The following is an 11,512-nucleotide window of genomic DNA, read 5'->3' as shown; positions in this document are numbered from 1 at the left end:
CGGGGCGGGACACGTGCGCGCGCGGGGCGGGCACGTGACGAGACGGGCGACGTGGACAAAGGGAGGGGCGGACTACAACTCCCGGCGTGCACCGCGCCCCGCCCCGGACCACAGCTCCCGGCGTGCACCGCGCCCCCTCACGCCCCGCCCTCCCCCCGCTCTCCCTCAGGGGCGGCTCCGAGCGCGGACTGTGCGGGGGAATCGGGGAATGGCTCGGGTTCAAAGGGACCGTAAAGCCCGTCTTATTCCACCCTTCGTAAATGTCTGCCGCGGTTAAAAATGAGAGGCTCCCAACGCTTCCACGACGCCAGCGTTTCAAACATTTTGTACACATTAAATGTTATGTGCAGAGCACAATCACAGCCGATTAGACGATTATTAAAGATGCCAAATTAATATAAAATATGAAGCTGAAACTCCCAACAGCAATTCCAAGCTTCAGAAGCCAAATCTGATAACAAATAACAAGCATGTACAACACCGCGCTTTCCACCTGGGTGATATCTCAGCTTACAAACAAACACGTCCTGGGACTGACTGTGTGTGATGGAATCACTGAATCAGAATAAAGAACAAGGGAGAAGAGACACAAAATTGTATCATAGAATCCCAGACGGGTTTGCGTGGGAGGACCTTAAAGCCCATCCAGTCCCACCCTCCTGCACGGGCAGGGACACCTCCCGCTGTCCCGGGGTGCTCCACCTGGCCTTGGACACTTCCAGCGATGGGGCAGCTACAGCTTCTCTGGGAAATCCGTCCCGGCCCCTCACCACCCTCACAGGGAAGAATTTCTTCCCAGTATTTAATCTAAACCTGTTCGAAGCCATTCCCCCTCGTCCTGCCCTTATAAAAAGTCCCTGTCCACCTTGCTCGCAGCTGCCCTCGGGTATGGAAGGACACGCCTCCCTCACCCCCCGACAGCCGCCTGAGGTATATTTGTTAAATAATCCCCCCGAAATCATCACACACTCACAAAACCAGCCTCCCAGCAATGGAAGGGAAGAGCGTCTTTATTTCCATGACAAGCGATTTTACGAAGTCCCAAGCGAAATACAAACGTGTTTCCTGTCCTGGCCGTTACCAGTGGAAAGCCCAGGAAATCCCAGCCCTCAGCCCGCTCCCCTCGGGGCGCCCTCACCCATCCTGCCCTGGGAGGCGATTTTTTACTGCTCCCAGTGTGCAAGGGAAAAAATTCATTCCAGGCATGTGTAGGAAATTTCAAGAAAGCTACAAAAAATGACGTAATGGGTGGGTCATTATAATTTTTGATCAGCGGTCTGAGGCAACCTTGCAGATTTCTGAGCTTGAAATGGCTGTTGCCTCTGGTAAAGACAAGAAAATGCTACTTTATCCATTTGCAAATGGACAGAAAATGTCCAAAAAGGGGAAAAAAACAGTCCCCTAGCCATGAGGAACTCCAATTTAAATCGCAGAACCAGGCAATGTGAGGGCTAAATCTTCCCTGTCCTTTCCTGTCCTACTTGTGAAAACACTCCGAGCACCTGCTTTCAGCAACTCAATTCATGTTACAGGAAAATACTGCCCAGATCTAAGCCTGCCACAGAAATAACTCAAAAATTATCATGATGGGAATATTTATTCTGAATACTCTCTGTACAGATGTATCTAATTCATATTAGAATGAATTAGTTTCCTTTTGCGGGACACTGCAGTCTTTTTTACCATCATGTTACTTGTCTTTTTCACAAAAAGAGCATTAAAAACCCATCATGTCCCCTGATTTTAGCTAAAAGAGGCCGCTCCTGCTTAACTGTATAGCACATGGTATAAATTTGAAGTCGCTTAGCACTCAGTACCAATTAAAAATAGTTAATGATTTGTAAAAACAAACCAGCTGACAGTGAAGTAAGTAATGATTTGTTAAAAAAAAATTGGCTGGCAGTGGTTTGTGTGCTTACAAATTAGTATTTTTGCATGAAATATAGGGAGGAAACAAGTCAAAATCCTTCTGCAAAGAAAACATCTGTGACCTTCATGTTTCCATACCACAGTATGGCTTCTGGAATAAATAAGAATTGCATTTATTTTACAATAGTGACAGAGCAGTTAGTCTAGTTACTCAACAATGTTCCTTTCTTACACAGTAATGTTTGCCTGTTCCTCTAGTGTCAATTCTGTTAGTATTAAAGAATATTTTGATAGCATTAAAAGGCTTTGCAGTTTGTTGAAGTTAAATGCCAACATGTATCATGCTCCCGGGACTTTGTTATTTCTTCTCATGTCTTTATGGACATAAATCCTGCAGTCCTTTACTGTATTTATCATTAGTCTTTGCTGTCCTGTACTGTATGATATTCAGAAACAGTCTGAAACACAGGGCCAAAATTTTAAGGTGCCTTAAACTGACCTCTAAAGTGAGGTCTTACACTCTAAAGCCCAATTTATTAAAATACTGGGTTTCATTTCCAAGCTTTTCTGTGCACAGTCCATAAACTTAAATGCAAATAACACATATAAGCAAATCCATGCCTAGATCATGGTTTGATATGTATGAAAACAACTGTCTCATTTTAATAACTGCTTTTTAATGTTATTCTGCTCTCCAAAATCTAAGCACGTGTAGTAACCTTTGGCTGCTTTTCACTTCAGTTAACATCTCTATTAGAAATTATATGCAATGATTATGATATTTCACAATTATTGCAACTTAATTATGTGATTTCCACACCTAAAAATGCCTACAGAACTGGGTAACTCAGTAGGAATGGGCATGGCAGGACTCAGTGTTCTGTATTAGATAGCTGTAAGTGAATCTATTTTATGGTGGGAATGAAACCAGAGAGATGCTGCTAATGGTTATAGTTATTGTAAACATTCCCGTCTCTCCCTTCCATAAAATAAAACAAAATAAAATAGCTGTAAAGTGCTCTGGAAGGCTAAATAACCCAGAAGTGCACAGTGGGACTGAGAAACCTGCTCCCATACTTTCCCCATTTTAAATATAGCAATAAGAGAAAAAAAAAAAATCAGAACATTTGCTTGTCTTTAACATCTCCCCAAACTTGAAAATAATTAAGTAATCAGTTTGCAGAGTTTGCTTAGAGTGTGGTTTTTGAGCAACCTACTAAATTAGCCACTGGGTTCTGTTTAACTACTAAAAGATTGATTTATTTCCTGTACACTGCATGCAAATACTAAAAGCACCTTCGAGTATCTATGTACCAACCACCAGGATCAGAGCAGTACTTGTCAAATCCATGCACTGAAAAATCATGAGCAACACTACGAACAGTGAAGTTGTTAAAATAAATTGATAATAGTTGGGAGTGATTTGCTTTTGAAGCATTCAGTGGTCACATTTTCAGACTTTTTCTCTAACCATAAAAGCAAATTTTAAGTGAAAGATGAGGTTTCTCAGCAGTAACCTGGTTTTAAACCAAAAAGAAGCCCATCACCTATCACTCAGGAAGAGATCTGTGGGAAACCTGGAAGAGCTGGCAATCCCACAACAAAGCCCATTTCCTCTAGCCCCAACCCAAAGGAGTATTCACAATTACACAAGGATTACTGGAGTAAATAAATCCTGCAGGGCCGGGCTGAAAAACACTTCCTACTCTTCCGAGTTTTGCTGTACACAAGTATCTTCTCTGTTTTCTTCTGTGAGAATATCTTTTACTTCTGTGCTTTTGATTTCCGTGTGTGAAGATGATTCATCTCCTGGCTCCCCCTCGCCCCCACCAGCCTCTTTATCTCCTGTGACCTTTAACGCAGCGTTAACCTCGTGCTGCTGTGGCACCAGAGAGACTGCCTCCAGCAGTGCTGTTCCTGGGTTCTCTGTATCCAAAATAGGCACTTGTGTGGTGTCTGCATGTTCAGCAGCCCTCTGAGAGGAGCTCTGTGGCCCCACCTCCACCGGGATGGTGTGGCTATTCCCTGCTCCTCCTTCCTGCCCAGCCAACCTTCTGTCTTCCGACACATTTCCTGTGTGTTCCTCTGGCTGCAACCTCTCACTTCCACAGCTTCCCACACCCGTGTACCACACGCTTTGCTTCATCTCCACCTCTGCCTTTGACTCCTGAGGCGGGTCCGAGCTTTCCACCAGCCACTCTGCTTGTGCGCCCCTGGACACACTCCCTAAACTCGTACCATCTGTCCCCAAACATGAGGATGGTCTCTCCTCTTTGAGTTCTACGCATTCTGCTGCATCTTCGCTCCTCATCGTCTGGCTCACCTGAATTTCTGCCACAGCCACTTTGCTCAATTCACTGTTCCCTCCATTGTCCTCTTGCAACTTTATTATCTCCCCCTCACAGATCTCCTTTACGTTCTCCTCTGGAGCATCTGCTGGTATCTCAACCGCCACCATCAGCAAACTCCTTATCTCATTCACATCATCAGGGGATTTACAACTCTTCTTGTCCAACCTGCTTTCTTTTCCAGGACTATCCCCAAACTCTCCTTTCCCTGTGCTTCCACGCTGGGAAACATCTCTTTTCTCTGTACTCGCTCCTTGCTCCCTGCTTTCTTTTTTACCATCCTCTTCAAACCCTGTTCCTACTGCATTTTCATGCTGAGATAATTTTCCCATCATTTCTTTTTCTACCTCGCTTTTCTTTTCAGCATTCCCTGAAACCTCTGCTTCTGTTACACTCTCATGTGAGGAAGTCAGCTTTATCTCAGAAACTTCTTCCTGTGCTTTGCTTTCTTTTTCAGTGGCACTGACAAATGCAGCATGCGTTGCCATTCGACTCTCTGAAGTTGCCTTTTCCTCCGCTGCTCCTTCAGGTGCCTTAGGTTCTTTTTTAGGGCTGGAGCCAATATTTTTCACTGCAGTGTCAGTCCCAGAAGCTACTTTTTCCTCCACAGCTTCTTGTGGCGTCTGCAGTTCTCTCTCAGCGTTCATCACACGCTCTGGTTCATTCTCCACAGCACTTTTCCCCTCTGCAACTCCCTGTTTTGTGTGGGCAGCTGGAGGGGACTCCCGTTTCTCACCGATGTCTGTAACAACCACTGCTTCACTTTTGCTGTGATAGCCAGCTGCATTACCAGAGGCCTCTTTGTCTGATGACTTTCCTTCCTCAGCATCCTTCTCCCAAGCAATTTTTCCCGTCACAACGAGCGTTTCGTCCCCCTGGCTCTCTGAGTCCGACACCTCGGCTCGGGCGGCCGAAGGTTTCTTGGCGGGGGTGGTCTGTGCTGAGCCCGAAGGGGTCTTCAGCTCCGCCAGGCTGGACACGCTCTCGCAGGGCAAATTCAGGTTATCTTCAAAGAGGTTGTGCTTCTTCAGAATGGCAGCTTCTTTTATCACTAAATAAAACAGAAAGACAAACTGTTTTGGAAAGAGTCACAGAGGGACATGGAAGAAGGTACAGTGTTTTCCTGAGTTTATGTTGTCCATTTTGATATTACAGACAACAGTAATTTTAATTTTCAACTTCTTTTCTGGGGGTGGTGATTTTATCTGTGTTCATTAATGGCACTTCAATATTGACCTAAGCATTTCTGAAACAGAAAACTACCAGAGGACCCACAATGTACAAAGGTAATGCTTCAATGCAAAACAGTTACACTGAATATGTGAATAAAAGTGCCCTTGTTACATTAATTATTATACTGATATTTTTGAACAGGAGTGATAACAAGGGTCTACGAAAACCTACTGTGCAATACATCTGCTTGTCTTTTATACAGGGTATAGACAGAAGGCAGCTCCAGAGAGATACAAGTATTTTGTAAGTATTTATATTTCTATATATAATATTTATTAAGAGTAGCTTAGTTTTCTGACATAAAAGCAGAGGGTACTGCACTGGCATCAGTGAGGTACTGCAAACTGCAGCCAGCAGCTCATTTCATTTGGGGAAATTAAGTTTTGTTGCCGTTAATCTTTGTAATTGTCTTAGTCTTGCATATGGCAAAGTCTTGCCATTTAGTCATCACCAAGGCTTTGCAAATAAGGGCATCATTTCCCCCTTTGGCCCAGGGAATCGAGATCAAATGAAGTTGGCATAATCACATTTTGTTAGAAAAAGGCTTGTGCCAAGCTATCACTTCGAGTTTCCCAGGTTTAGTAAAGTTGCCCCATAACTCAGATTTTAGGGCTTTCCACACATATTTAGTGAGCTAAATAAAAACACCCTGTGGTGTCTTGGGGAAAGTGAGGCCTGGGTCTACCAGGGGAGGACTCTGGGAAGCTCTGAAGGAAGAGCTCATGGGCTGCAATGTCATTACTGTCACCTCAACACTGTTCTCACCTTTCAGGGCCTCTTCAAGCAGTGTCTGATATAAAATCTCTTCATACACATTCTCTACTTGGATCACACTCGTGTAATCAGCAAAAATGTACTGCTCATATTTCTGCAGCTCCTGTGCAGGTGGAGAAGAAAGGAAGAGATATAGAAAACCCAGGGATTCTCAGAGTCCTGCAGCAACCAAACACCTTGGAGATCCATCCAGCAGGTCTTGCAATGCTCCATGTGAACTATGACTAAAAAACTACCTATGTCCTCAATCTATTATGTGCTAATCAAACTATTCCTGCAGTATAACCACATTAAAAGCACTACAGATCACTGCCACCTGAAATAAACAGCTGGGGAGGAAATGCCTCACTAACTTGTTTGTCCAAGGAGGCAAATCCATGGTGCATGGGAGATACAGGGTTTGGGGTTGTTTTTCTAATAGGTGTGTAACACTTTTACTCAGTGATTTATATACAAAGGCTGTCTAGACAATAAGTGAATCATTGTTATTAAGCAGCTGCTTGGTGGTCTATAAAAAGTAAATTAGGTGACCTTCCAGAAGAGGCACCTAAATAAAAACTCCGGGAGATTTTCAAGGGAAAGGTCAGAACTTGGCTGTGCCTGTCAACTGTGCTGCACTTTTGCTTCCAGAGCTGGCTGCTCATTTCTGCAGAGGCACAAACACAAAAGGCTTGTGGGAAATCAAATAGACAGGGCTTGTGGGAAGTTTGCACCACCACAGCTCCCTCTGTCCTGTAGGACAGAGACATGAGCTGTCTCCACAGATATTGCAGGTGATGAAATGCTTGTTCCTGTGTGTAGACACCCTGTCACAAAGGCACTGCTGACGCTCTACAAGAAACTATTACTTTGGGGATACTACGGAAAGTAGAGGGACATACAGAAAAGATTGGTTTAAAATATATTCTTGGAAGTTTCAAGTTTTAGTATTCCATAGTTTAAAGACCTGTAAGCATAACTTGGCACAACATTTGTTTTTAAACTTGGCTTGGAAACTGAAACAAGCTGGAGAGCAGAAACAGGAGCAGCACACCATTGGTGAGAGCTCCCAGCATCCAGGAATGGATGGACATCAATGGAAACAGAAGGGCAGGGAGGCTGGGATGGCTTAGGCAGGTATAGTGACAATGCAGGAGGTCACCCACAGGCTTCCAGAGGGTTCAGACTATTTATTCTGAGCCAAGGTGAACAGCATTCCAACAGGCCCCTGATGCTGCCACACTGATAACACCTACCATCTCAACAAAACTCTGACAGCCACATCTGCTGACTGCTAACATGGCCTGTATGATTCAGGGCAACAGAGATCATCTCTGTGTGATTATTTCTTGTTTGTTGACTCAATACTTCCATTTAAAAGCACTGACAGCAAGGGCATGGCCTGGCTCCTGCCGCTCCTGCTGCCCCAGGAGGCCTTGGGTGCTGAAGGAGGTCGCTGGCAGAGGCTGTGCATGTTCCCAGCTGTGCCCTGGGGTGCTGCTGAAGAGGAATGAACACAAGGACCAGCTCGTCACCTACATCCCAACTGCCCAGAGCAGTCCCATCTGGGGGACTTCAGATCTCTAGAGAAGAAAGGAACCAGGGATGGGCAAAGGACTGCCACTACCTTTGAGCAAGCAAGCTGTACCTACTGTTTCCCTGTTTCCTGAAATCTTCCTTATGCCCCACACCCACCCAATCCATGAACTGGCAAATCTAAGCCTGTTTGGCCAAGCAGGCAGCCAACCTGCACAGCCCTCTGGGAGAAAACAGCTACAGTGTTAAGGACTTGCTGACAAGGCATTATTCCTTCCCCGCCTTTTATTATCGGGGTTGGGTATTTTTAATCCCAGAAACCTACTGGTTTGCATGTTGAAGCCAGGCTCTTCTGCATTGTGGGCAGGGTAATCTGTACCAGTGCTTCTTGGAATATCTTCTTCCTGATGGTGCTGCTGTCATAGTCATATTGCTGTCAGAACACAGAACAGAAACAAGCCCGGACGTGCTTGGGGTTATTAATCACTCACACAAGGAACTGGTTCTTGTTATCCTGTCACTGGTGCATCAGAGGTGCACTCAGGGCTTTGAACTGCCATGCAGGTTATTCCAGCTTTTGCAAAACCACTCTAAAAATCTAGATTTCTGGCATCTCTTTCCATTCTTGTTTTTTTATACTTAGGCTAGAAACAGCCCCTGATTGCCCTCCCCAGGTATTTCAGCACTGCCTCTTCTGAGAGGAACGAACTCTAGGGGCTGGCTAATTATACAGTTAATTAAAACTTCTATATCCAGATTCACGGCATCATCATAATCTGATTTAATTGCAATTAAAGGGACTGCACATGCAAGTACTTTTAAAATGGTCTGCCCAGAACCAGGTTTTACCTTTCAAAGGAGCAGTTTGCTACATGCCACTGAATTAGTATTTCCAGCTGGCTGGTAGGAGATATCTCCTTTCAAATACAGAGATAAATTCATATAAAATATATTCCCTTTTCCTAAAAAGGCAGAACCCAAGGACTTCCTGTCCAGAAGTGCTACACAAAGTTTACCTTCAGCACCCTCAGCTTGACTTTTTCAATGGTTGTTGCCACTTTGGCCGAGTCTGCCTGGTGACTTGGAGAGAAGAGCTGCTCAAAAGTATAAACTGCATTTTCCATCAGCTGAAAAGAACCATTTCAAAGATCTGTTAATAAGACCGGTAACATAAAATTCATGCAAACATGATAAATGTAACTGTTAATTTGTGTTTTTGAAAAGGTGAAACAGAGAAAGAATAAAGGGCCTAAGATCGATAAATATTCCAGGTACTTTAAATGACTGTGGAAGGGGTAGAAGAGCCTCGTTTAGATTGCAACACTCAGTTTTGGAATGGGAAATCAAAAAGAAGATTATCTAATGCAAGAGAATACAAAAATGTAACTCCCTCAATGTCTATCTGGAGTTTACAGCAGGTCAATACTACAAGTCTGCTCATGTAACTGAACAGTTCTATCAGCAAACATACTCAGAGTGGATTAATTTATATTGTCCAAAAATTTTCTGCTGCATTTCAGTTCTCTGAAGGGCAACATGCACTGAAAATGCTGCAATAAATAAAGAAAATTAAGCCTTGGTATTACTGTCATGCTGTCACAGCTTTCTTGCATAGATTTGATCTCATGTCACCACCCAAAGTGATGGTGACAAAACCAAAAAGTAGAATTGATTATCTATATATAAAGACCACAGACAAAACTTACTATCCCTAATAAGAAGACTCCCATTGACTTCTACCATTAATCATTAATAAATAATAATAATACGGCAGATATTTTTAAGGTAATTAATAATTAGCTACCCTTATAATACCAATCATAATCAGCAAAAATCACAGAGTGCAATAATTTCTCACAGAATTATGTTGAGCTGGTATTTACCATATTTTCAGGTTATCCAAAGATTCATTAGAAACATTAAACCCCTGCTCTGAAAATATCTTTCAGACAAACAGCCCTGCAGGTGTTAATTGTGTCTATTTAATGAGGTTTTGCCTTTTTTTAGCTGTTTCCATTCAAATTTTAATATGTTCTGATTGGAGATGCCCACGGGGCTGTCCATTCATGCCAGTTGAGCACTGTGCTCCCAAATTTCCTAGAACTGGCCACTAGAGGATGCCAAGTTCCCAAGGCAAGGAATGCTGCTCCACCTCTGCCCGAGTCAGGGCTAAGCCAAATGCTCCTTTTAATTAAGACAACACGAACACAGGCATGTCTGATTTTACTCAATAAAAGAACTGTCCATGGACACAAAGGGAAACTACTCACTATTTTTATGAGGAAAACACCAGACTTTTAAAGAGAGAGATGCAATAACAGCATTTTTAGAACAACTCGTGCTATAATTGAACTCATTTCTTGTTATTTTGACTCATGCACTGTTTAGAAAAAAAAAAACACTTCTTGGTTTTATGGGATTTATTTTCTGTCTAATTCTTTCTCTTGACTCATGGTCTTCACTTACTGAAAGACACTTTATTTGGCAGCTTTTTTGAATGGTCTCCCTGAAAGACCCAGACATGAGATCAGAATTTGATTTTTGAATAATTCTTTGGCTGCTGGTCATGGCTGTACATAGAAACGCTGCTTTTAGGAAAACCCTGTCCCTGCACTGTGCTAGACACTCGTTTTCCATATTCATAACTCCCACTCCATAGATCTGGACCAGCTCCACTTCACAAGATTCCTGACTAGATTATTTTGTTTCCCAACCACAGATTAAAATCACAGGATTCAATTTAGAGCTACAAGGGCAAGTGTGCCTTGTGATCTGGCAAGTGAAATAAGTCTGCTGGCCAGCTCCTAAGAGACTTCTGGCCAGGCATCCAGAAGGAATGAAAGCCAGGCCTAATTACAGCCTATACCAATACACACAAGAGGGGACAAAGAGGTGGAGTTCATTTTTCACCTGAAATGATGTCAGCACTTCCCCCAATCCCCTGAAAACTGAAGCTGGATAAAGCACCTACATCCTTAGACATCATCTGTCTCCAAGTAATTACCAGTTTCTAACATTAAAATGCCTTTCTTTAATATAAATGAGAAAATAAACTACCAAAAAGGAGACATTCCATTTTGGTAAAATATATTTAAGACACTTCCTGAAAAATCCTTTCCTCTTGGGTATGGGAATCAGGTAGATTTTAGCCACCCCATTGGTTACAAGCACAACTTCGCTGGGTGCTGAGACACTGGGAATTCAGACCATGAAGGTTCAGAGAAGAGATTATCCATCCAAAATTTTTGTGCCTTGCTGAACGACTCACAGACACACAGCCTCCCAAATACAAACCCCAAGCAGCACCCAGGTGATCTCCTCAGGTTTTGTTCTCTCTGCTTTGACTGAGTCTCTGGGACTCGAGCACAGCTTTTATCAAGATCACTTCCAAGCAGACTAGCAGGACAATCCTAATCTGTTCTCCCAGGAGGAAAAGCTGGATCTTACAGTACCTCTTGCATGAAGTTCTGTGTCCTCTGAATCACAAAATCAATGTGATAGACCTTGAAGCGACTCTTGAGGTCCTGCAGGAGCTCCTGGAGGAGGTTCACCTTCACATAGCAGGGCTCCATCTTCACGGAGTTGAAGGGCAGGTTCATAAGCTGATCCACATTCTGCATTCCAGTGCAGGAAGAACAGGTTTCCAGGGAAAGCAACCAGAGGTGAATTTTTAACAGAGAATGTAACAATTTGGCCTTAAACCAAATTCTGGAATCTACCTTCTAGTTGCACAAATACCACTTGACTTTCTAAATGACAAACCCAAGCATTAA

At 43.4% G+C, this 11,512-nt stretch overlaps 1 protein-coding gene and 1 long non-coding RNA gene across 2 annotated transcripts in view; one reads left to right on the top strand and one right to left on the bottom strand.

The window, feature by feature from the left end:
- Nucleotides 1-994: 994 nt before the first annotated feature.
- NIBAN1 (niban apoptosis regulator 1) overlaps nt 995-11,512 on the bottom strand; it is a 58,755-nt gene continuing 48,237 nt past the window's right edge. The window contains exons 10-14 of the mRNA XM_064664048.1: nt 11,192-11,353; nt 8,756-8,866; nt 8,065-8,172; nt 6,216-6,327; nt 995-5,268 (exon numbers count right to left, since the gene is read on the bottom strand). Coding sequence (XP_064520118.1) covers nt 3,572-5,268; nt 6,216-6,327; nt 8,065-8,172; nt 8,756-8,866; nt 11,192-11,353 — 2,190 coding nt within the window. The 3' untranslated portion in view covers nt 995-3,571. The remainder of the gene's footprint in view (nt 5,269-6,215; nt 6,328-8,064; nt 8,173-8,755; nt 8,867-11,191; nt 11,354-11,512) is intronic.
- Nucleotides 5,258-8,496, top strand: LOC135418623 (uncharacterized). Its single transcript, XR_010432578.1, has 2 exons — nt 5,258-5,693; nt 6,325-8,496. It is a non-coding gene; the product is annotated as an uncharacterized LOC135418623 (long non-coding RNA).

This window comes from Pseudopipra pipra, chromosome 9 (genome assembly GCF_036250125.1).
Source record: "Pseudopipra pipra isolate bDixPip1 chromosome 9, bDixPip1.hap1, whole genome shotgun sequence".
In the NCBI taxonomy this organism is placed as follows: domain Eukaryota; kingdom Metazoa; phylum Chordata; class Aves; order Passeriformes; family Pipridae; genus Pseudopipra; species Pseudopipra pipra.
This window is presented reverse-complemented; position numbering and strand designations above follow the sequence as displayed.